This window comes from Durotheca rogersii (assembly GCF_024521655.1).
Source record: "Durotheca rogersii strain YMJ 92031201 chromosome Unknown GGS23scaffold_9, whole genome shotgun sequence".
Lineage (NCBI taxonomy): Eukaryota > Fungi > Ascomycota > Sordariomycetes > Xylariales > Xylariaceae > Durotheca > Durotheca rogersii.
In genome coordinates, this window is record NW_026251240.1 from 561,948 (window position 1) to 587,292 (window position 25,345).

The 25,345-nt window shown below is 54.9% G+C and overlaps 2 protein-coding genes across 2 annotated transcripts; one reads left to right on the forward strand and one right to left on the reverse strand.

Annotated features, from left to right (window-relative positions):
* The first annotated feature begins 10,817 nt into the window (after positions 1-10,817).
* On the forward strand, positions 10,818-11,427 carry GGS23DRAFT_566717 (uncharacterized protein). The gene has a single exon (XM_051516288.1). The coding sequence runs from the start codon at positions 10,892-10,894 to the stop codon at positions 11,135-11,137; it is 246 nt and encodes an 81-aa protein (XP_051372101.1). The 5' UTR covers positions 10,818-10,891; the 3' UTR covers positions 11,138-11,427.
* A 4,264-nt stretch (positions 11,428-15,691) lies between these two features.
* Positions 15,692-24,478, reverse strand: GGS23DRAFT_566724 (putative histidine kinase HHK1p). Its single transcript, XM_051516289.1, has 4 exons — positions 23,601-24,478; positions 21,169-23,504; positions 16,186-21,113; positions 15,692-15,931 (listed from the first exon to the last, which is right to left on the reverse strand). Exons 1-4 carry the CDS (start codon positions 23,729-23,731, stop codon positions 15,926-15,928), a joined length of 7,401 nt encoding a protein of 2,466 aa, XP_051372102.1. The 5' UTR covers positions 23,732-24,478; the 3' UTR covers positions 15,692-15,925.
* Between the last annotated feature and the right edge of the window lie 867 nt (positions 24,479-25,345).

Below are 25,345 nucleotides of genomic sequence, written 5' to 3' on the forward strand. Positions count from 1 at the left end.
AGGAGGAGGAGGAGGAGGAGGGAGTGGTGGTGGTTTGTTGCGTAGTATTTTAGGCGTTGCAACTGGACGCACGCCGACACAGCAGCAGCCGAAGGACCCCGGACGCTTGGGAGGATCGATGCCCAAAGTAGCTCTAAGTCTCGGGAAGAACACAGTAGACTAGATCTTGGAACGGGACGGTAGTGTGAGCTGGTGAACAGATTCTGCCACTCGAGGCCGATTTAGGTAATGCCCGAAGCGGAAAGTAAAGATTGTTGCTGCGTGTGGAGAAAGCGAGGGCCTGGCTTATCTTGAGAAGTAATGCGTACGGAGGTGTCTGGCTCGAAAGATTCCACGCATGAAGAACGGGAGAAACGCACGCAGAAGGTTGACGTAGCTATAGCGAGAGAGAGCGAGAAAGAGCGAGAGAGAGCAGAAAGAAGAGGAGGGAGAGGAAGAGAGAGAAGCCAAGGGGAATCTTAGCGTAGATAAACTAGATAAAATGGCCTCCTAGCTTGATTTTATCCAAGCGGTAGACTAGAGCCGCTCAAAACAAGAGGCGAGAGGAGCACACGCTGTCAAAGGAGGCGTCGTCTCGACAAGCTAGAAAGCGGCTTTTTCACACGAATGTAAGTAAGTGGCTAGCGTTGCTAATGGGAAGAAGGACAGGAAACCGAGGCGGGAGACGAAGCTGTCGAATGGCGAGCTCTATAGTCAGAGAGAAGAGAGCTGGGCTACGCAAGGGTTTGTTAGTTTCGAAGTCGAAGCAGAAGAGCGAGTGGCTGAAGTGTCGATAAGCCGTGCCGGGGGGGGGAGAGGGGAGAGGGGAGGGGAAGCTTTCTTTCCACGCCACTAGACGGGCAAGGCTGATGGGGAGCTGTTTAGTACCAGATCAGTACAGATCCAACCGGGCCTGTCCTTGCTCTCTCCCTCCCTTCCCTCTCTTTTTTTCTTTCTCTCTTTTTCTTTTCTCTCTCTATCTCCCAGGGTTGAAGAGCCCTGAATGCCACGGGAGGACAGGGTTTCCCGTCCGACCTTGGGATGGCGTGTTTATAGGGCTAGTCTGGCTTTTCTCCCTCCCCCCCTCCTCTCTCCGCCGCAGGTCCCCTTTTCTAGCACTAGTCAACAAGAGAACAATCCGCTCTACTCCGTTTCGAGGACTCGTCTGGAAGGAAGCACAGGCCGGGGTGGTCGACTTACCATGCAGGGTCGATCCCTCGACGTCGGAAAAAGAATGTGAAGGGGGATGCAAGAGTGACGAGCGAATCAGCGAGGTGAGTGGGGGGGTGAAAGTATTAGCGAAGCGGCTATCTAGCGTGTTCTACGAAGGTAGCGTAGTGTGTAGGTAGGAGTGTAGAGTGTAACTTGGGCCTAGGGAGGGAAGAGAGGCGGATGGATGGGATGGATGGATCGGGGATGGATTTGGGGTGGAGTTCTGAGGAGGGAAGAAGACATCAACGTTAGGGCGCATACCTACATTGCATAATAGGTAGCTACCTACATACGGAGGTAGTACCGACCATACATATGTACCTTGTCTGCCTTGGGTACATACCTCCTTACTCATAGAGAATATAACCCCCTCTTGGCAGGACGGGCACATATGCAGGTAGGGATATATATGTACCTACGCAGGCAGATGCGTATATGAGGTAGGTAATAGTGAGGCACTCGCTCGTTCCCTCACACTCGCACTCCCACGGCATCCTCCCTAGCACACGGAAAGGTACGTATAAGACGAAAACAGGTCATTACGGCGCCAAGTACATACATGCCGGGACAGAGCGAGAGAATATATGAGAGACAGACAGACCGACACAGTCCGGTGTAAAACGTGTCAGAGGAGTTCCAGGCCTGGGGCAGGGAGCGGCACAGGAAAGAAAGAAATCCTCGCGAACAAATCTAGAACGCTGCCGGGGGGGGAGTGGCCCCTCCCCTCTCTTCGTAGGTGCATATTATTTTAGTCCGTAGCACGACGAGGAACTGGCGACCTACATAGGCAAGTTGACACGCGGATGCGTCCTAATACGCTGCGTGGCAGTACTCTAGGCGGGATATGCACCAGGCGGGGCGCGCATGCGTGCAAGGTTCAAGGCCGCCTTTCTTCCTCAATGTTGCTGAGCAGGCCTGGCTAGGTACGTACCTATTCTCAGCTAACCTCCTCACGCGGAGCCTTGACCTAGCCGGCCTACCTAGGTACTGCCCCGGTATACGTGCGTCTGCTAGCCCGTCGAGCGGATAGACCGACCGCCGGGAGGCACTGGTATGCAGGTATGCAGGTATGCATGCATGTATGTATGTGTGTATATAATGTATGTACGTACTAATGGATGTATGCACGTACATCAAACACACCCAGCGCCGAACTTGGTCCCAAACTAGGAAATCAGCGGCACCGTCAGCAGCTGAAAAAGTGGAGTTGCCTGTCCCAAGTACACATTAGGTCGTGCTGTGGTCAAGCTTCTAACATGCTCCTCTCCTATCCATACCTACCTCATTATTCATACGGGCATCCACCCCGTGCCTACATCCATCCACCCACACACATGCATCTTCGTGTGCCCGGTGTCCGTGTTCGATTTGTGAGCACGCCCCACAGCGGTCTGCCTCGTCCGTGTACTCTGTATATGTATCTACGTATGTACCTACGTCCTCTGCTTCTCGAGGTTGGAATGCCAAGCCTGGTAAGGTAGACGCGGCTGCTTGCCCAGCCGAGGTCTAGGCAAGGCAGTGTTTGACTCAGGCCAGAGAGTACGTGCGGGTGTGTATGTATGTGTATGTGTATGTGTGTGTGTGTGAGGGGGGGGGGGGGGAGCAAGACAGGAAGGGTGGTAAGAGGAATTGCTTGGGCAGGTTGTCTGCTAATAGGGGCAGGTCTGCTTTCGATGTATACCTGCCTACATGCCTACATACCTAGTATATCTTGCGCGTAGACGGGCCACAACAAATAACGGGCAGTCCCCTTCTCCCCCGTAAACTGACTGACGATATTTGCCCCTGACGGATGCTGGTGTGGTGTGCAGAGGTGCTGTATGTGGCTATGTGTATGTACAGAACCGGCCTGCTTGGACCTTTTCCTACATGCCCGGTACCGGGTCAAAGGCTTACTGAATGCCTTTTTATACCGTGTCTTACTGTACGGGATCCCCGCTGACCCTGACTGTCTTAGCGTATGATGCAGGCGTGTTTAGGTCTGGCTGTGTGGGTGCGTCTGGTCCGTAGGCGGTATGTCCTACGAATGCAATGCAAGTGTGTATCGGTCTGCATGGAAGAATGCCACGCCCCCTCGACTGGATGGCATGCGGGTAGCGTATGTGCGTATGTTGTAGGTGTATATGCGTGTTGGTGTATACATAAGTAGGTAAGTAGGAGGAGGTCCAGGTAGGTAGGCAAGCCATGCAACGAGGTTGCGAGAACGTCACTCCCGCCGGCTGTATAGGGTAGGTAGGTATATACGAGCATCATATCATATATAAGCGTCGTTTGGGAATTTTGTGCAATGCAACCTAGCCTTTTATGAACCTATCGCCTCCTAAGCTTGTGCGTGCTGCGTGTGAGGGACGGAGCTTTACTCTGAGGGACGCAAAAGGATGCACGAGACTGGAACTCCGGCTCCTGATATAAGGTACTACGTAATCTTCTAATATGCTAAGACTGTATGTATGCACATACCTACATATATGTATGTAGGAGGTACGTGGAGACAAAAAGCGAATATGCATAATTGCGGGGTCAGCTGTACAGGCTAAGCAAGGGTTGTGGTCTATGTACCTACCTCATAGCCATGTACAAGGTACCTACATATTCTCTAACCAGGCCTTGTCCCGAAGACTCGACAAAAGTCGGACAGTGCCAGACGTGAAATATTCCCGATCCCGCAGCAAGCTTGATAAACACGCACGCGCACGAGGGGGTCCCGAGAAAAAATCCTGGCAGCTTGGCAGCTGACTTCCTCTTTGGACGATCAGCATCGTACATCATGCCGATGTAGTGAGATCAGTCAGTCCAGGTAAGGTTCGGTGGGCAGGGGGGAGGGAATCGCGATAAATAACAATAAACAACACAATACGAACAACAGTAATACATCATCAACTTAGATTATCCGCCGCCGCCGCCGCCGCCGCTGCTGCTGCTGCTGCTGCCGCTGATGCGGGCTGGTGAGGTTGGCTTGGGAGCTGCCTGGACAATCTGCAAAGGTAGCATTTCATTACCCAATCCCTCCCCTCTTACACGCCTAGACAATGCATACACGTACGTACGTACATGAACGAAACCATAGCTTGGTCGAGCTGTCGAGACACGGGGTTCCTAAATGGAAAGGCAAGACAGGACGAGTTTCCCGAACAGCAGTTGGGTAGCGAACGAGACGAGTTAAGACGACGGGCGTAGGCAAGGCGCCGTATGGTTTCGCCTCCTCGCAGCCCTTGTCAGCAATGTTTCAAAGTGAACCCGATCAGGCAATTCGGCCTCTTATACGTCGACGTTTCGACTGAGTCCGAAAACTGGGGATGGCTCGGGGAATTGGAGGACGGCTGCAATAGGGTAGCAGTCACACATGTATTGGCATAGATTGCGCCGACTTTCCAGAGTCGCTCAGTTCGGTCGACAGCTCCAGGGAGAGTGGTCGATACCTCGTCTAAATCCGACCTGCGAATGCGAACCGCAAATGGCACCAGTTCCTCCTCCGAACCCCTGAAACGCCATCGATCACGCACTCTGCGACCTACGACAGGGTTTCTTGCTCCGAGTGCCGGGGGTTGACAATTATGTCGAAATGAGGAAAGGCGGTCGATGTGTGAGAGATGTGTAAGATGCGAAGCATCATCACCTAGGTAGGTACTCAGGTCGACGAGTAGAAGGGGGGGGAGGAGGCGGGATGGCGATGGAGAGGGAGAGGATGGGAAAGGAGGAGGAGGAGGAGGAGAGGGAGGGGCGAACGCAAACAGCGTAGACACGCCTCCAATTAGTCACAAGGTTGATGGAGAGGCAGGTTGCCATCTGTGGGAAGGCACAGTTGTCGACAGACGGGTTTGTGCGTGCCTCTTAGGTACATTAGCAGGAGGTAGCCACCTGCCTAAGTACATAGGTACCTCTATGTTAGGGGGAGATGCCTCCTATAAGCATATACCAGACGAGCTAAATAACGAAGACTACCAAGTAGCGCTGTTAGGAATCGCACCTATCCTTCGTTAAGTAACCTACTGATCTATACCTACATGCATGTACCTGTGTACCTGACGCAGCATCCATCGGAATGGAATCTGGAAGCTGACCAACACACGAATGCACTCAGCAGCACCCAGCTATACCTCAGGTACCCGCGTGCCTCCCTCTGCCCATAAATGTGCATACTTGCATATAATGTGCAGGTAGGTAAGTTGTGCATAGCTCTGATTTTTATCATATGGTATGTCTCCAGGTAGGCAGGTACCTGTAGGTTAGGAGGTAAGGTATGGCTTTTCCTACCATCGTACCTAGGTAGCTAGAAGGTAAGGCCCGTAGCGAGGTTGCCCGCCCGGCCCCTAATGTCCATACATCATACACCCATGCCTTGGAGTACCTCGCCGGCTGAGGTAACCGGGATACGAAATGCGAGTACAGGCGCCCAGGTGGGAGGCACGCAAGGTCCATGGCGAGAGCCTTACTTGTTTCGATACTCGAGGCGTTGCCAATTTTCCACCTATAGATCCAAGCCAGTCCCGCCCAGCGCCTCCAGCTTGTAGGACATATTTCGAGGTAGATTTCCGCGACTCTTCAACTGATATTTTAGCCTTTAATAAGCGCCGCTAATACATGGAAACACCTTCACGGCATCACGGCAGTTGGCCGAGAGCCCGCTGATTCCAATTTATCATCTCCCTCGCCGGCGGTTATTATGTAGGTACCTACCTCCTCTACGCGTTGTATGCATGTAAGTTAGGCGCTTTTCTTAGGCAAAACCACCCAGCCATGCCGGGTTCGTCGCCGGGGGTTCCCGCGCACGCGCGCGCGCTTAGACAAATTGAAGCTCGAGTGCCGTCTCCGTCGAGAATCTTAGGTACATAAATAGGTACGTATAGATGGAAATGCTGCTATTTAAATCGTCCCAACCGTAGTAGCATCCATCCACTCTGCATATGTACATGTGTATGCGCTGCACGCCTATTATGTAGGTGGGCTATACGTGAGGCACTGCACACATGTATGTGTCGTGGTTAATGCCCCGAACCCGGCAAGTTGAGGTTGGCATCGATACCTATCACTCGTATGGACGGATAGACGGATGAGGTACTCGTGGACATAGGTACATACCACACACATTACCCAACATACTAATGCACGGGTCCCGCGTGGCTGCAGCCGCTTTGGGATTATCCTCGCCGTTGGGAGCACCCGGTCGTCGGGGTAGGTCGTCTGTGTGCACGTAGTATAGGGCGCGCACGAGGTCTAGCAACCCCCTATGGAGCGTACAGGATGTGTACATAATGTACGGGCGTATGTACATCAGATGTACTTGCGCATGTACATCAACTTGAGGCTGACGATGGCCACGGGCGTCGTGGAGCCTCACGGACGTCGAAAATCCCCTAGCTTCGAGGTAGCACATGGTGACCCGGGAATCCAGCTGGTCCCGTGTCGATTCTCGATACGCCCGCCGGGATGCATATCAGCATATCTTGTCGCCTGCAGCAGCACACACACACATCCGCGAGCAGGCCGATTCGGACTTGCCACCACGTCGGCCTCGTAGGCCACCGGCACCATAAGCACGAGTCATGTAGTGCGGCGTGTGACCAGCAAGTGATGTACGTAGTAGGTGGTATACCTCCGGGCAGGAAAAGAGCTGCCCAGACACGTAGCGGCCGCCTCGTAAACATTGTCGCTTGTATGGGCCGTCACCTCCACATTTATTGAGATATGATGAGCTGCGCAGCTATCGCCAATCGCCTGCTAGCTGCCTCTGCAGCACCGGGAGTTTCTTACAGGCAGATGCGAATACCGTTATACGACAGCACTGGATACGAAGCACGGGCTCAATATTGGATGATAAGCCGAGCTCCCCTCCCCACGGCATCAGCCACTCAAATGGGCGTAACGGCAGCCTGCGCACATTTGGCATGAGCTCGCGATGGCAGATCCGGTGAGTACGGTCCAAGTAACGGACATGACGAAGATGCAGATGCGCGTGCGCGCGCATACCCACATAACAGGTACCTAACCTATGAACACATCCCACTCTCTCTTACCAGACACGCAGGCAGGTTCTACATCGGGTGCCGAGGTGCGGAGCGGCGCGGCACCCTGGCGAACTCGGATTCAGAAAGCAGGTTACGAGAGCAATGTCGCCGATCTACCATCCGCGGTTAGGGAGCGCCGTTGGGCGGATTCTATAAATACATCACAATTCCTAAATGGGGAAGACAAGGCGGGAACTGGCCAATCAACGGCAGACTGTCTTTGCTCTGCTGTAACGATGCCCGATTGGGTATTAGGTGGGTGGTAACCTTTGCCGGCTGGTATGCTGTAGCTTAAATATCACCGGATGATACATAATATATACGCACACATATATATATTTATATATACTATGTAAGTGCTGGTAATGCTAATGATACTAATAATAACAACAATGTAGACTACGCACCACGGATAGGGGACGGAGCAGGACGAAACTAAACACGTTATGGTCCACTGCATTATGGCTGACTACAAGCTTGGAGAGCAGCAGCGGAACGGCGAAAGGGAAATACGCGTAGTCTTACGTAGATAGAGACTTAAGAGGAGAATAAGGCGGCGAGGGTGGCTCATAAGAGCCTCCTATATATCTCTCTTCTTCAACCCATGCCAGGCCAAAGTACCGCACTTGTAGGCAAGCAAAAAATGCCTACATACAAAGGAAATGGGGGCGGGGCCGGCGCAACAATCGTAAAGAAAGAAAGATAGAAAGAAAAGGCTCAGTAGCCATACTTTTGATAGTAAATGTAGCTTCGGGGTGGCACATTCTATTTAACCGTGATCTGGGCTGGCGCGACACGTGCCTCATAGGGATGGGTATCTGATACTGGTATCTCGAAGGTAGGTAAGTTGAGGGCAGGCCTGTGATAGAATTAGAGGGAGAACGAAGGGCACCCTACCTTAGGCACCCACCCACCTACCTACCTACCTGCCCGGGCTTGAGGTATGTAAGTAGGTAGGTAGATACCTAGGTACCTAGGTAGGTAGGTGGTTATCTCAGCTCGTGTGGCTCGTTTAATATTAGCTTCCAGGTTCTCTCCTAATGCCCGCAGGTATACCTCTGCTGGACGGACGGCGTGCACAATGCCAGCATCAGAGGTACAAGGCTACAAACTTGCCTGCGTAATGCAGTGCCTTAGGACCTCCATGTGGGTTCCAGTACGGTACCTGCCTACCTAGGTACCCCCTATCCTTACCTATATGTAGGTAGGTACCTAGCTCTAACCGCCTAAGTAATTTGATATGCACGTACCTAGTAGGATATAGGTGTTGGGATGTTGGTAGGTCTACCTAGGCAGGTAGGCAGGCACCCATATGAGTACAGAGAACTAATCCTGGTGGGTACCTCTCCGACTGCCCGCTTACCTTCTAAGAGATAGGTAGGTAGGTAGGTAGGTAGGTAGGTAGGTAGGTAGGTACCTACAGCATAAGCACCCTGTACCTACCTCTACCTGGTACGTGTCATGTGTGAGTGGGGGGGTGACTGCGTGCAGAAGAGGTAGGAGGTAGGTAGGTAGGTATGCAGGTAGGTATGCGAAGATACAAGGGGAGGTATGCACCTACGCAGGTGTAGGTAGAGGTAGGTATGCACGCGCGAACCCATGCATGCAGGCATATCTCTATGTAGGTATGCGTATATGTATACGTGATGTATAAATATATGTATACCTATGTATGTATGGGGTATGGATGTACTGTACCTCAAGCCGTTGGGAGGCAGACAGGCAGGTACCTCTACCTGAGGAAGGAAGGCAGACGCAGCTGGCTCTGACGTTCCCACTCAGCTCGAAATTGCCTAGTCGGGAGAAAGTTGAAACAAGACAGGCCCTCGCTCACCTCTCGTCGTCTCCCACTTCAAACCCCTCCCCTCTCTCTCTTCATCCGCCCTCCACTCTCCGAAGCAGCCCGCACATGCCATCCCATAGCCGCGTCGCCGCGAGCCGTACTGCCGCTGCCGTCGCCTCTGCTGCTCCAGCTCCAGCTCCTGTTCCCCCCCCATCCTAGACTGGGGCCGCGAGGTTTCTTCTGCATCGTCGCCACACTGCCGACGCTACCAGCGTGGTGAGGAGTCGGGACGAGGCACGGCAGCAAACTTGCATGTCTACGGTCTAGGCCAAGCTCGACGACATGCGCAAAGCTTGGCCCTCCGGCATAGCTAGTCCCCGTTTTGCAGGACTAGAGCCACCTGGGCGTCTCAATCCCTTCAGCGGCCGCCGTCAATCACACTGTGGACTGGAGTAGCTGGTGGGTTGGCCCTGTTTCAAATATCCATTTCTTGTCATTCTCTCCTTTCCCACTCCTAATTGGTACGGATGGGTGCCAATAGGATCATCCCGCTGTAGGCTGTCGTTTGAGCAGTCGACGAGACTCGGCTTTTCAGGGATCAACACGAGGGTATAGAGAGACCATCTCTTTAGGGACCGAGACCCTCCTCATTTGCCCAGACAACCTTGTCACTGCTGTCATCCAAAGTCCCCCACGGTCTAGAGCTGGTCTGTCCTCTCCGGTGTGGAACATTGCTATCCCGTGTAATATTCAAAGGGGGCCCCAGGACCTCACGAGCCATGAGCCTGACCTACTTGCCGCGATTGCGCCTAGAGTCGCGGCACTGCGCGGGCGACGAAGAGGGAGGGCAGCAGAGGTAATCAGGTTGAGCCCTCCTCCCCGGGGACACAGAGGTAGCCGACCGCCTACTTTTTTTTTTTTTTTACCACCTACCGAGTATGAAACCCTGGGCGTACCGCAAGTCGGAGTCGAAAGCGCGGGCTCGTCCTTGGGCACAATCCTAGGAGGCAAGCCTAACCATTCCGTGCCCAGGGACAAACCCAGCATGGCATAGGGCGCCAACCCGAATGTGAGGATTTCCCAGATGTGTCACGAATCCAGTCTCCGGGATCTTTCCGCGCTTATCTAGACCGACGGCAACTCCTACATGCAGAACCCGGGTAACTTCTTATGAACAGGCGGCAAAACTAGCAGACCAGCCAAAGGAAGGCGACGGCCTCCTCAGCTGGCGTCTCCTGGCCTCGAGGAGCCGGCAATTATTCCCTTGCGAAATACGCCACCGGCACCCACAATTCACCGGGACCAGCGCGACCTCGTGCGCTGGAACTAGTGGAGTCAACGAAGCACACAGCAGCGGATAGGCTGGTGTTGGCGAGTTTATCTCATCGCCAACGCTCTTTTCTTTTCTTTTCTTTTCCTTCCTCCTCCCCGGGGACGGGGGGCTTGAGGTTATCCGACAGCCCGGTCTTGTAGGGGGGGTTTTTTTTTGTTCTTTTTGTCTCTCTGTCATACCGTTCCTAATTATTTCTGTCTCCTGTTTGCGGGTAGGCACCCCTTATTTGGTATGTGAAAGACTTCAGAGCGTAACTCCCTAACTATGCGTGTATCGCCCTACTGCTCATGATAGGCTTAGAATAATGGGCATGCTTGCTGGATGCGGATTCAGGGCTTCACGGCAAACTGAGCTGGTCTCTCAGTAAAAAAGCACGGACTTCGGGGAGGTTACTAGGATGTCCGCCGAAGGCCGCATATTACATCGTTGGCGCTCCGTATTGAACCAGGTGAGAGACCCGTAGGCAGAGGTCGAGCTAGAAAACGGATCCTAGTGTGCAACGCTGGTTTTCAGGTACCTGTCTGCGAGGTCTTCGCCTCGTCATGTCGCCGTCTTTATAACTACGGACGATACGACGGGATGATAGGTTATGCCTTTCTGGGTTTCCTGTTCTCGAGCGCAGTTATTGCCCAGAGCTGCCGAGGAGTCAAAGCCGTCAGCTGTCATGCAGAAATCCTATGGCGAAGAAGGACTCGGCTTTACTGCTATCGTAGCCCCTTCGAAAGAACCTTTGTAATAGGCCTAGGGCTCCGGAAGGATGGCCACGGCTATCTGCCACCACTTCGTCAACATTTGCCAGCCCTCGACTGGTACCAGCTCCGGTAAATTTGTTCAGGACCGTTTGGTCTCAGCAACCAACGCCCAAGATCCAGGTTGACGTGGGCAGATTAGACAACGATTTCCCGTACTTCGAGCTTCGGCCAGCAATAGTCTCGACATATCCCTATCACTGTCCTAAACGACGCTTCTCTATGTACTCCTACCCGCCGGGAGAGGCTCGTGCCCAATATGAGATTGGCGATCGAGCCACAGAACAAAAGCGGCCGGGTTGTTCCCGGCTGGGATGGGGTGAGATTTCCTGCGTGAAGGCATACATACATACACTCTCCCCCTCCTCATCCCCCCTAAGATGCGTACAGAGGCGGGCAATCTTCCAACCTGACTGGCACGCGCCGATCCTTTACGTGTAAACTTTGACAACGATATGTCGGTCTGGCAATCCATTCGCTGCCCCGAAGACGTCACACAGGTCCACAGCGAGGGCCAGCAATCACACTCACCACGATGATCCTTCAAGGCACCACACTAACCTACATCTATCCACCCATCCGTACGTTCTTACTTGCTCGCTCGGGGGTCCTAGGCGAGCGGTGCCGAGGTGTTCTGCCGGCCTGCCTCCTCACCATTATCAGCTGGCCTCTCGTAGCGCACGCACGAGGAACTATACAGCTAGCCCGCCCATCCGGAAACAGACAGCGGAAACCCTCAAACCTCCCTCTGGGCTTCCCCTATCTGCAACCCCCACGGATCGGATCGGCGGGCTATGTGCGCGAACACCACAGGCTCCCGCAGATACCGCCCGTTATGGATGGAGAAAAGCAAACAAAAAGTTTTTTTATTCCCCTCCCCCCTCTCAGCCTGCTCTATCTGGGTATCTCCTGCAATGCACGAGCGAGCTAAACTCGGCTAACGCTCGAAGACAGCGTCTCCTCCCTCCTCTGCTGATGGACCTTTTTTTAGGAGATCTTCGATAGATCATTCCCGCACCGACTGGCTGGCGGTATGGATGTACACACACCCACCATACGATGGGGCTGATAAAAGCCGTTGCGGAAACACGTGGTATGCTCTGTATGAAGCTGCAAGGCGTCTCGGCACCACCAGCTGTGCGTTTTTTTCGGTTCTTCTTTTAGGAAAATTAACCTTGGCTCGAGAAGAGAAGGGGAAACCCCAACCCCCCCCCCCCCCAAGGTTAAGTCGAGTCCGAGTTCTATAGCCACCGCCAGGTAGGCTGGCTTGCCGTGTTGTGCCACCAAACGCTACCCTCGGAGCGTTATAACCGGCCCTCTCTGTGTTCCCGAGCAAGCTTCTACAGCCACATCCATCACCCTAGGCGGTCTGTCGTAGACTACGGCATGTGGACTAGGCAAGAGGGTCATATGCCTGTATACTAGATCTCGACCGAAACTCGCGCCCAACCCCAGCCTGGGCCTCGGAGGCACAAGTCACCACCCCTTCCCTTTCCTTCAGCAGGTTATACTTGTGCGCTCCTCTGCGCGTCAGCCAACTAGTCTGATTCGGCGTACTCGCTCTGGCAGTAAGGGAAGGAGGAGGGAAGAAAACAATAAAAAGGGGTAGGAAAAGGCGAGGCCCCGAAACGCCTCATTCCTACAGGTCGAGTTGAGTGTTTTTCCCCTTCTTGCTTTCCAACATAGTCCCAATCGCTCGTATCACCTGCTATATTTGTCCGAGGCTTCTTGACCGACAGGAAGACCGGGTAGAGCTAACCAGATCGAGAGACAACACACCCGTTGCCCGAGCCGTTTCGTATATTCGTGTAAAAAAAAGACAAGGAACATAACTTTCCTTCCTGCGTGGCGCTTTCCGACTACTGCCCCGTTTGTTCTCCTGGTGGTTGTTGAAGAGAGATCGCTAGCTCCCTATTGGAATAACGCCACCTGAATACCCGACGCGTAATGAGGAGGGGCGAGAGAGGGAGAGGGAGTGTGCGCGTGAGCGAACGGACGAGTGAGCAAGTGCATATCGGTGTGTATGAGAGAGAGTCATGCTAATGCTAGGTAGCGCGTGCCGCGTGCCCGGATCGCTGAGCTCATCCCACGCGTCACACACACACACACACGCACACACTACGATGCCTGACGGAGTAGCCTAGGTAGGTACGCGACACTATTTGCTGACGATGTTTTTGTTGTTGTTGTTGCTGCTGCTGCCTCTGCTACCTCTCTCCCGCCTCCCCCTTTCTACGTGACGATGTATCCAGATGCGTTAGCATGCCCGCCCGCCTACCTACCTAAGTAGGTAAGTAAGGAGGGAGATAGGCACGTAGACGCCGTCACGGGCCTAAGTGTATGTAGACATGCATATTTCCTGTCGTATGTGCGCCGCTAGGAAGCAGGAAGTGTGTCGACGAGCCGATCTGATCTGATCACCGGCCGTCCCCTACCGCGCGCGCCGCTGCGGCCCCATCCTCAAACGCATGAACTCTTCAGCACACAACACCCCCCCCCCCCCCCCCCCCCACGCGATGTGTCGGCCGTCTATAGGACGCGCGCCCTGCTCTGCCCTGCTCTTAGCTAGCGGCGAGCCTGCCCCGGCCGCACGCTGGTCAGCTTCGCTCCGCTCCACGGGTTTCTCTGGTTCACGCCCCCCCTCCCCCCTCCGCACGCGCGCCGAGACTATAGACTACACACGCCTACGCCTACTAGCCGCACCTCTACATGCACGCCCGTGTCTTGTCTGTCCAGCAGGCAGGCGCCCGCAGCTCGTTCGTTCGCTCGCTCGCTCACGCGTGCGGCGCAGCCCTACGCAGGAAGGGAGGCCAGACGCGCGCGCCCCTCGAAACCAAAACAAACAAACTCGCCCATCCGTCCGCAGGGCTCACCGACTTTGCTTGCCTGTCCGCCTGCCTGCCTGCCCCTACCTTGCCTATCTCAAACACGCAAGCTGCCCAGTTAGGCAGGTAAACGAGGAGGGGAGGGGCAAGGCGGGCGGGCGGGCGGGGAGTCAGCTGGGCGGTAGGTAAGTAGGTAGGTAGGTATATGGATAGATGTGTAGATGCATACCTACATCTACCGAAGCTGGACGCGCAGCCAGACAGCCAGCCAGACAGACAGACGAGCGAAACATCAACATCGCCACAGCCACTGCAGGCCGCGGGGGGGGGGGGGTGGATGGGGACTGGGGACCGGGGACCGCGGGCCCTCCCCCCCGAGACCCGGCCGGGTCCGCGAGCTGGCCGCAGGTCTGCTCCGCTCTCCCCCCTCCTCCCCTGGGCCGGCCGGCCGGGGCGTCCTCCCCGGCGCACGTCGAATCCTGCACCTTCTCTCTATCTGTCTCCCTCTCTGCGCGTGCGTTGCGTATGCCTCTCTCGCACACGCGCGGCATCCCGCCCGCATCTGCGCAGACGACCCGCCCCCAACGAACGCCCAGGCCGAACACAGCCCCCCTCCCCCCCCCTCCTCCTCCTCCTCTCATGCCGGAACGCCGGGACCCCGTCGGGACCAGGCGCGGATGGCGGGCTAGCCGACGGGCGGGAGGCCCCGCTGGCAGAATCTAAAGAAAGGAGAGAAGGAGGGGAAGGGGCAGCGTTTTTGGGAGGTGTATTTTTTTATTTTTATTTTTTGGCTTTTGCTCACAGTGGTAGGTATGAAGTGCCTCCTTTCCCTCCCGTGGCTACCCGTCTTACCTGCCTACCTACCTACCTACCTAACTGCCCCATTCCCCTCCTTCTCGTTCCCGTCTTTCCTACGGCAGCTCACCCGCCCGTCGCTGCGCCACGAACGAGTCGGCCGGCTCGCCCACGGGCAATCGCGAGTGCCGTTGTCGTCCTCGGATGCTGCCTCTGTCCGAGCCGGCTTAGAACAGAGAGAGAGAGAGAGAGAGAGAGAGAGAGAGAGAGAGAGAGAGAGAGAGAGAGAGAGAGAGAGAGAGAGAGAGACGGGGGAAGGGGTAGGGGGAAGAAAGGTCGGGGGGGAGAAGGTAAGCAAGCGGGCGCGTGGAAAGACAGTCAGACGTGGTCTATTTTTATTCTCGTACACACTATCTACGCCCGCAGGTAACTCTCGCAGACTCATGAGTCCTTTCGTAGGAGGTAAGAAGCAGGAAGAGGGAGACGAAGACGGAAGAGACGAAGACGGAAGAGCGGTTGAGGACACAAGCAGAGCGCGTAGTTACGGCTGATGCTGGTATCCCGGGACGGCGTCGGCGACTAGTTGATACACAGGCATATATGTATATAGATATAGATATATACACGCAGACAGATTTATAAAATCACCGTTCGCAGGCCCACGTCGGGATAAGGTGTGTGTATATGTATGTGTATATATATATATATATATTACCTACTTGCTGCCGGGGCCCTTCCGCCCATTCCTCCCCCCCGTCCATCCGTAGGTCTCCCGAGTTTCCCAAGTTCCCTAAAGCCCGTCGCGGTCCATCCCGTATTTACTTGCTTGTATCGTTGTCGTGTCCTCGTATCTGACATCGTTATAAAAAAATAAAAAAAATAAAAAGGAGATTCGCCATGATGACATTACACATGTATGTATAGACGACCGTCTCACCCAACAAAGGTCCCGTGTATCTCTGCCTCTCCCTTGCCCCTTTCTCTCCGTTGGCGTGGGCTGCCATCGTATCCCCCCCCCCCCCCCCCCGTCTCCCCCTTTCCCTCAACCCCTTCACCTGGCCAAATTCATCTCCTTGTCATTTCCTGTAAAGAAAGGGAGGGGGGACTTATCTAAACACGCAACCCAGTCCCTGCCCTTCCCTTCCCTTCCCTTCCCCGCCTTTCTCCTGGATGCTCCGAGTCCCCGGTACACTAGTCCGCCTAGATCATCTTTCGGTGCCAAAATAGGAAAAAAAAAGACCCTGTTAGGGCTAGCCTCTCGGGAAGCATTATTAGAATAAACCTCCAAAGAGTAAATGAATCGGACACGGCTTGACAAAAACGCCCTGGGCAGACTGCTGTTCCGAGCCCTCATACCGCACGGGTTGCCGGTACATGGCCTCGATCTGTGTTTAAAGCAAAGACGTAGGTAAAAAGAACGGCGCCGTAAGGAGGATATCTGGGATTATGTTTTGCCGTCTGGTGGAGATGGGTTGGTGGGCTGTGAATCTTGGATTAGGCTTACGCTCAGACTTCCGTCGCTGACGGGCGTCAATTCGATTTCGCTATTGCTACCGCTTCTGGTTGACTTATGCTCTGGGTGTTCTGCTGATTGCGGCGAGGACGCGGGATCTGGCGGTGCGGCGGCGCGACCTTCCGCTGGTGGGGTTATCTCGCTCGACATACCCTCAGAAACTTCTGACGGCCTGATACTCTGTCTCGCCGGTATGATAAGAGGCGGTGATCCGTTCACCTGTCCATTGGTGCTCGCTATGGACGGGTTGGCCGTCGGCGTAATACCGCTATTTGACGATGCAAGATGCGCTCGTTGGGCGAGGATGGGGTCCGACAGGTTCCTCGCAGGTGGAGTTGGGGGTTGAACGGTTCCCGTGGTGTAGGTGTCCAACTTCCTCTTGAGCAAGTCCGCTTTAACTGGTTTGGCGAGATAGTCATTCATACCCGACGCCAAGCACTTTTCTCGGTCGCCTTGAATTGCAGAGGCTGTCATGGCGATGACTAAGACCTTCCTGACCTCTTCGACTGGGTCCTTCCGGAGGAGCTTTGTGGCTTCGTAGCCATCTAGGACGGGCATTTGAACATCCATCAAGACGACATGGTAGGGGATCCCTTCCTTGGCCTTCTGCCGTAGCCCTTCTACGGCCTTCAGTCCGTTTTCGTAGGCGTCGACCTTGGTGTACCCAAGCTTGTGGACGAATTTGATGGCTATTTTCTGGTTGATGTGGTTATCTTCCGCTATGCAAATACGAATTTGGTCTTTAGGTATCCGCGCCAGATCTACGAGTGAGCTCGTCGGGGATTGGCTGGGAGCGGGTTGGAGAAAGTCGCGTCTCCCACCGACGACCTGAGTCGCGGGTATAGGTTGGGCTTCTCCTGCCGACACCTCAGGCCTTGCCTTGTCGAATGTGACCGTGAACGAAGCTCTCGTGCCCCTATTCTCCTGGCTTTCCAATTTGATCCGGCCCTTCATCATGGTCTCGATAAGCGACTTGCAGATGCTGAGGCCGAGCCCGCTCCCGCCATACTTCCGCGCGGTGCTGGCGTCCGCCTGGCTGAACGGCTTGAATAGCTTGGCAAGCTGTTTAGGTGGGATACCGATGCCGGTGTCCTCGACCCAGAACGTGAGCTTCGCCCTGTCGGATGTGTTAGAGTCAACCCTGGCACCAATCGTGATGGAACCGTCTTCGGTGAACTTCAAGCTATTGCTGATCAGATTACCGAGCACTTGATGCAAGCGGATCGGGTCTCCGTATATGAGCATCGGCGGCAGGTTTATGTCCTGGATGATCTTGACGTTCTTCTTGGATGGCCTTTCTCGATTGTTGCTGTACGAGACGGCTCTCACAACCTCCCGCACCATCTCTTCGGGGTTGAACGCGGTGATGTACAGTTTCATCTTGTCGGCTTCCATCTTCGAGAAGTCGAGAATATCGTTGATGACCGTGAGCAGCAGATCCGCCGACACGCGGATCGAATCCGCCATCTCGAGCTGCTCTTTGCTGAGGTCGCTGTCTCTCAAGAGTTCCGAATTGCCGATCACGCCGTTGAGGGGGGTGCGCAGTTCGTGAGATACGTTCGCGAGGAATATTCCTTTAGCCTTAGCTGCTTCTTCGGCGATTTTAACGTTGCGCTTAGCTTCAGCCTCAGCATGTTTTGCCTTGGCCTCGGCTTCCCGGGCCTGGGAAACCGCTTGCTTCTGTATCCGCACCATGGCTTCGTTCTCGGAAGACACCTTTTCTACCGCCTTCATCGCGAGGGCGTTGGAGTAGCTGATGCCGATCTGGTTGACGAGCAACTGTAGGATGGTGATGTTTCTGTCTGTGAAGGAGCCGGGCTCACCCTCTAGGTATAGGACCCCGAGAAGTGGCTTCGACCCGTGGCAGATGGGAATCGCGATGAGCGCTTTGCTCTGCGGGTTTTTCTGCAGCCAGGACTCGCTGACGTTACCGAATCTCTCGTCGCTAATGAGGTCAGAGATGAAGACGAACTCGCGAAATCGAGCGCAGTATAGGACGACGTTTTCGGCGACTAGCGACGTTCCTACGAGCGGCTGCCCGGGGATGTGGGCGGTGGCGCCCTTTTCAGAGTCGCCACTAGCCGCGATACACCAGCTGTCCTCCAAGTCGTCTTCGTCCTGGACGATAATGGCAGCTTGGGTCGCGGATCCGCCACAAGTCTGGAGAATAACGTCGCACATCGTCTTGAGCAGGACGTCGACTTGCAAGACAGATGAGATGATCTGAGACGAGACCAGGATGGCGTGTAGGTCGATCATGTCGAGAGGGGGTAAGCCAGCGCCCGCCTCTGGTTGCGTCGAGCCGCGCCAGGCAGCCATTCTGGTTTCTTTTGTCTCCACGTTCACCGGCTGCACCGACTGGGGGACCTCTTCGCTGTCTGCCGCGTAGGTGACGGAAGCCGAGTCTCCGGCAAAATCGGTCTGGACGCCCACTTCGGCGGTTCTCGAATGGCGAGTGGGGCTCTGAAGAAGGAACGCATGATCCTCTTCGATATGCTGCGCTATGCCGCTTGCCCCTAGTTGCCGCCAGAGAGCGACCGACTCCCTCAGCACTGCCGTCGCTGATCTCCTCGCGGACTGCCTGACGAAGAAGCCGGCCATCAAGAAGTTCCCGAGGGCCTCCTCGAAAAGGAGACTATACTCCGAGGCGTGATCCATCGCGGCTTCGTAGTGCCGGATAGCCGGGCCATGGTCTTCACGAAGCTCCGCGATCTGTGCATCGAGCCACTTCGACCAAGGGAGATAGTTAGCATCCGATACCACCTGCCAGTCTTTTATCTTCTTGTTGAGACCCTCGAGTTGTATGATGGTATCCTGAACTTCGTTCTTCAGGTCGGCGGGGACGGTGCGCGGGTCGTTCAGCCTCCTCAGCACGAGGCCGGCGAGGGCAAGGCCGTGGAATACCAAGACGACTCGGGTGTTACGAGAGGACCAGATCAGATCCAACTTCGGGAGACATCTACGTCCTATCTCACAGGCCTTCTCGTAGTGGCCGTATAAAAATAACGCGATGATCTCCATCGTCTCGTAGATCAAGACGGACCGCCCGCCATTTCGTGTCTGGATGTTGAGCCACGTCTTGTAAACATTCGAGTTGTGTTGCTCGTCAGTCATCACCGCCTCCGCGTTGGTGGTATTCGTTTTCCCCTGGAGCGCCCGACATATCTGCCTTACCGCTATCAGAAAAGCACCGCCTCTAGTGTCCTGATGCCAACCTGGTATCTCCTCGCAGCAATATTGGCAAATCGACTCCAGGTAGACGACGTTTTCACTCGCGAAAAACCTGATTTGGCACGAGAGGCCGTAACTAAGGATGACAGATATACGATCACTAGCATTGGCTGCGGACTCAATCGACCTCTCCGAGTGATTGACGGCAACGCTGATCGGAACCTGGACGTGGCTAATGAAGTTAGCGTAAATCATATAGCCGCGTGTGACGGAGTAGGGATCCCGAGTCCGTTCTAGGAGCTCCAGAGCTTGGCTGCCTAACTCTGCGGCGAATTCAACCATGTTGAACCGAGACAACGCGATGAAGGCGATGTGGAGGAAAGCAGTGCTAGCATCGGGGAAGCGGCCGCGCCTTAGACGAAGCTTGACATGTGTGAGCGCTAGGTTGTAGAATTCCAGTGTGTCGCTCCACCAAGCAGCACTGATGGCGTCTACGAGGATGGCACCGACGATCACCTCGCGAGGGTCGTTGGGCCCGAGCGGAGTTGATATCTGTGCCCGGTCCATGCTTTTGATACTGGCGGCCACCTCCGTAAATGCGGCGTCGCACTTCTCAAAGGTCGGCTGGGTGTCGAACTCGACCTTCAGCTGGCAAAGGCATTCTTTCAAGGTAGCGAGCGCCGATTCCGCATCCCCATTCTGGGCCTGGACTCTCGCCTGGAGGAGCCAAGCAGGGGCCTTGTCCTCGGGGGATTTCGCGCTTCGGAGCACCGTATTGGCGAGGTTGTTGGCAGCGATGTTGTTCCCCATGTAGATATAGCACTGTGCCGCCCGCAGGTGCAACTGGAGGGTCTCGTCGTAGTCGACGTCTTCCACGCCTTCTGTCCACGGGTCCGGCTGCAGGAGCATTATGGCACTGTGGTAATATTTAGCTGCCGTCGGCCGCGCACCGTTCTCCACAGCCAGCGCCGCGCATTCCATCAAGTGCTTCCGGTACGGCTGGCGAAGATCGACGCGGCACTTAATGATCTCGACCGCTTCGGCAATGTGCGAGGCGGTGTTATCTCGCACTTTACTCTCGGATCCGTGATTTTTCAGCAGGGTCTCCGCAATGGCGAAGTGCATTTGAGAAGTGTTGCATTCTTTCAAGGACGCTGCGGCGTGGACGTATCTGTCATGGGCGAACCGGAATCTGTCGTCGGTCTCCCCTTGTACAATGATGCAGGCGTTAACTGCCGCTTGCAGGCCTGCTATTGCTTCTGGTTTCGAATATACGGTGCGATAGAGACTGGCATTCGGCTCGTCGCTGCCGCCATCGACGATATCAAACACGCCAGCCAGAAGCTGACATACGAGGCCGAATGAGAAAGTATTGCCCAAGAGGGCAGCCCATGCCAAAATCGACCGCGCAGCCGGGGGGAGCTCGCTCAGTCTACGAGTGATGAAATCCGTATTCAAGACATCGTAATTATCCTCGCCCTTGAATTGCTCGAAGAGCCTGTCTAGGTTGAATAACCACTTATTCTCCCTATAACCGTACCAGATACACCTTCTGCGGTAACAGGCATTCAGCATCTCCCTCATGTAGAAAGGGTTACCAGCGGTCTTCGATTGGATAACGAGAGCGAGAGAGGCGACGTCCTCTTGAGGCCGACATAACGTCGATGCCACGTATTGTAAAATCTCAGATTCGGTCAGAGGCGCCAAGGTAATCCTGGTAATGTTAGGGCCGCCAGACTTGGGGTGTCCTGAGATGAGTTAGCCCCGAACACGTACGTACTTAGGGTAACGGTATCACTTTACCCTCAGTCTCCGCCGGTTGCAATATCTTTTGCACCTTTTCTGGCGACAGCTCTTCGGGCCGGTAGGTTATTATAAGAACCATCCTAAGCCTGGCTGAAATCACTTGGGTGATCAGCTCGAGGGATTCGTCGTCGGCGAACTGGAGGTCGTCGAGGCACAGACAGACGAAATGGTGAGTCGTAAATATCCTCAGTAGATCTAGAAAAGTGTTCATGAGGCGGATCGTCTTCGTAGATGCACCACCCCGTAAGAAGTCTTGAGAGCTTTGTGACGATACGCGTGGGCTCTGGGTCTGAAGATGTGACCTTCCCGGAGAGCTCATGGGAGATGAATTGCGTCTAGTCATACTCCCCCGATTCATTCGACCGTTCGTGAGGTTGTGCGCCAGAGAAGGGGCTCGGACCGCCCCCGGTTCTTGTGGACCGAGGAGGAACTCCGGGAGCCCGAGAAGATTGTGAAGCACCGGCCACATCGGCCGAACGTAGTCCTTCAAAGCGCGATGTAGGGGAGTCTCTGTGTTTCTCTCTCCCCATACTTGCTTGAATAGCGACGAGACGAGCTTAAGTAGAGGCCCGAACGCGGTCCTCCGGGCCGTGTCGAATTTAGACGTCGCGCAGTAACCCCTTCTCCTGGCATCGGCCAACACCTGCTGAACTAGAAAGCTTTTCCCTAGACCCCCAGCACCCTTAATAGTTATGACCTCGCAGTGTCCCCGCCTTCGAAACTTCGCCGACCCCAGTTGCCTCGAAAGACTAGTGGTATCTGTGGTGCTATGTCGCGAAGACTGGCGCTCGCCGACGGAATCCAGAGCGTTCTTTGATTCTAGAGAGACGGATTGATGCCTGTCCCACGGCCGTTGCAATTTAGGACCGGATTGGCTCGAAGAGACGGTATCACCGGATGTAGTCTGGACGTCTACCCCGTTCGCCGGGGACTGGGCGACACTTCTCGATGGTTTAGGATCTGACGTGTTGGTTCGAGTGAAGGAGCCGCTTCGTCGAGCCCCTCCTTCAGCAGAACTCGCGCCTTCACTAGAGACGTCGGCGGTGTCGGCGGGATCATTTGACGGAGCTGAACAATCCGAAAACCGGTTGGTAGCCCCGAAGCTGCCAAGGGAATGGCTCTTTGCAACTTTCTCGATGACTTTCACGAGATTGTCAAGCTCTTTCTGGCGCCCCACCATAGTTGTTGGCAGCATAAAGAACGACGAGATGTCGTTCGAGGCGATGCGCCACTCCTTCAAGGCCTTCCAGTCGCCATTCCCTAGGAATTTCTGTACCATCTGCAAGTCGTGGCGTAGGCCACTCGCCGAGTGGTATCGATCCGAGATGGTTTTAGAGGTGCATTTTTGTATGATCCGGCCGAGAACGTCGGGCACGTCCGTCCGGATACTCGACACCAGGGGGATGCGGCGACTCAGCACGCACTGCACGATGTCCAACGGCGTAGCTCCCGTGAAAACAGGCTGTTGGGTCAGAAGCATCCAGAACAACACGCCCAGAGAATAGATATCCGTCCTCGTGTCAGGCTCCGCGGGCATGCGGCCGGTTTGCTCGGGGCTGATGTAGACTAGTTTGTTTTTGGCGCCGAGCTCCTTGGAAAGAGTCGACCATCCTGTGCTAGTGAGTCCATGTTCGAACGACCTCACCCCAGAGCCAAAAGATATCAGCTTCACCTTATTGGTCTCGACGTTGAAGTGGAACGCGTCGGCTCTGATCTCTCCGTGGACCATGCCGTAGCCATGGTGTAGCAGCTCTAGGCACTGAGCAGCGCCGATAGCAAAATCGAGGAAATCCTTTAGGCTGATGGGGGGATCGAGAGAGAAGTCTTCCTTGCGATAAGCCTCGAATCGATCGTCGACTTTCTTCGCATAGTAGAAGGCGGGCCCGAGATCTAGGGCCTTGAAGAGGTAATTCTTGCCTGCGTTTTCGTAGATAGCCACGATGATGGCCGCACGATCGCCCGGCTGGGGGGTGAGGCGGATGAGATCGATCGGCTTTACATTGTGCACGCCGTCGGGGTCGGCGGTAGCGATCAGGTTCTTGGCAATGTGGAATGTCCTCTCCTCGCGAAGGACATGGTAGGACACGCGTGCGATTATCGGGAGCGCTTCTACGTTGGAAAAGTCGGCGGCGAGCGTCGAGAGAGCGGGCGGCGAAGTGGAAGAACGTTCGCTGCTGGCGTCGCTGTGGGGTAAGAATGCGGCGTAGACGTCGCCAGACAACGTGCGGCTCGGGCCTAATTTAGCGATCGCGGGCGGATTGCCTAGGGCCTGAAGGGAGTTTGTCGTCGTAACGGTCGAGTAGGGAGAGACGAATTTGGTGCCGTAGATGTACCTAGACAGAGACGCCCCATGTTAGACAGGGCACGCCGGCTCGTGGCGCTGCGGGGAGAGAGGAGAGGGGGGGGAAGGAGGAGAGGGAGGAGGATACCAGGTATCGTAGCTAGAATGAAATGGCCTCCTGGATTCGTCCCAAGCAAAGTTGCCTATCTGCCGGAGGCGTTCGAATATCCTGGCCGGGGGATCGAACTGGTCATCCAACATGGCCAAGGATCCGTCCATCGTGTCTCGACACGCATAGGTAGAGCCAACCACGACGTCGTTTAGCGGGCGGGGATTGACGAGGACGCCGCCGTCGCGACACACATGACTCGTCTCCGGTCGAGGTCGGATGGGACCTGTCCCTGGCGCGCGTTCTCTCTCTTTCTCTCTCTGCGTCCTTCTCTCTCTTCGTCTCTCTCTCTCCGCGTCCCTCTCTCTGGGGCACTAGCGATCTCCGCCCGGGGCGTCGCGCTGGATCTGGATCGGCCAGAGTGGTTATCCCGGGAACTTCGCTCAGATCGGGGTGGTCGCCCGGCCCGACTCCGGATCGTGCTAGAATTTAACAACCTCGTCACTGGGAATGGCAACAACGAAAAGCACCCGATCCGGTGATCCGCTCGACCTGCTTATTTTTTTAACGGAGTCAACTATTTCAGAGCCAGCCCCCCCAGAAGTCCCCAAGAATACGACGCTTTTTGAGTGGCTAGGCGGTGGTCGCACAAGGAAAAAATTGGCTGATCCAACGGACGAGAAGCAAAGGATATCCTGCTCATAACTCGCAATGCACTGTGCAAAAAGATATGTACATGGAAGCAGAGACCATTCTACAGGAGAGGTCACAAGCCTCCCTACCTAACTCGCCGTCTAATCAATCGCTACCTGTACGTAGGTAGGTGGGAGGCAAGTCGGTCTGCCACCTACACATGCCCTACCAACCTACAAATTTACTTGCCTAGCTTACCTCCACAGCTGCATAACCCACATCCCATACGACATAGGTATATTACACACATCGGATAGGGGGGGGGGGCCAGGCAGAGAGATTCTGTATAAACTTGCAGGTATACGGAATATGTACATAGGCGCATGTCTGTCTGCGTTGCGTATATCCGCATAATTAATGTCCCTGACGTTGCGCTGGCTGTCTGCGGGCTGGTCCGTTTGCGTGATGTCCCAGTCTAAAACTTCCCGCTTCCTCACCTCCCCTCCCTTCTCGCAATCCACCTGCTCACACCGTATTTGTAGAACGGTAACCTGCCTCCCTAAGTCCCTCCTACGTGCCTGTAGGTACTCCCCTCTGATTATGTAGGCACTTAGAGGTGTAAATACCGAAGCCCCTATCCGACTCGCCCGATCCAACCTCAGATACTGTACATGCCAACCCACCTTAGGTACCTTTCCTAGGGGCCAACACGCCGTGTTGAACTAGCTTGCGTTCCGTAAATCCCCGTTGCCGTCTACTCATATAATACGTATCGACCCGAACACGGTCCGTCTCCGACCCGCATCGACCCTTTGACTGCACTAACAAACAGGTTTCACTTGCCAGTCGTCGCCCCTCTTTTCGTCACGCGCAATACAAAGATCTACCTGCCGACCTGCTTGACTTCGTATCCCGACCGCGTCCCACCTTCTTCCCCTTCCTCGGCGCGCACCCATCCCAATTGTATACCTACCTAGGTATATACCGAGCTATCTCTATATCTCTATATCTCTATATACACACCCATATATATATGAACATACCTCGTAACGCACATTCTTCCCAAACTACCTAGGTAAGGTAGTAGGTTAGGTAGGTCTAGGTAGGTTTCGATAGGGGTGAATCAATGTTCTTCCTTGGCCTACTAAGCT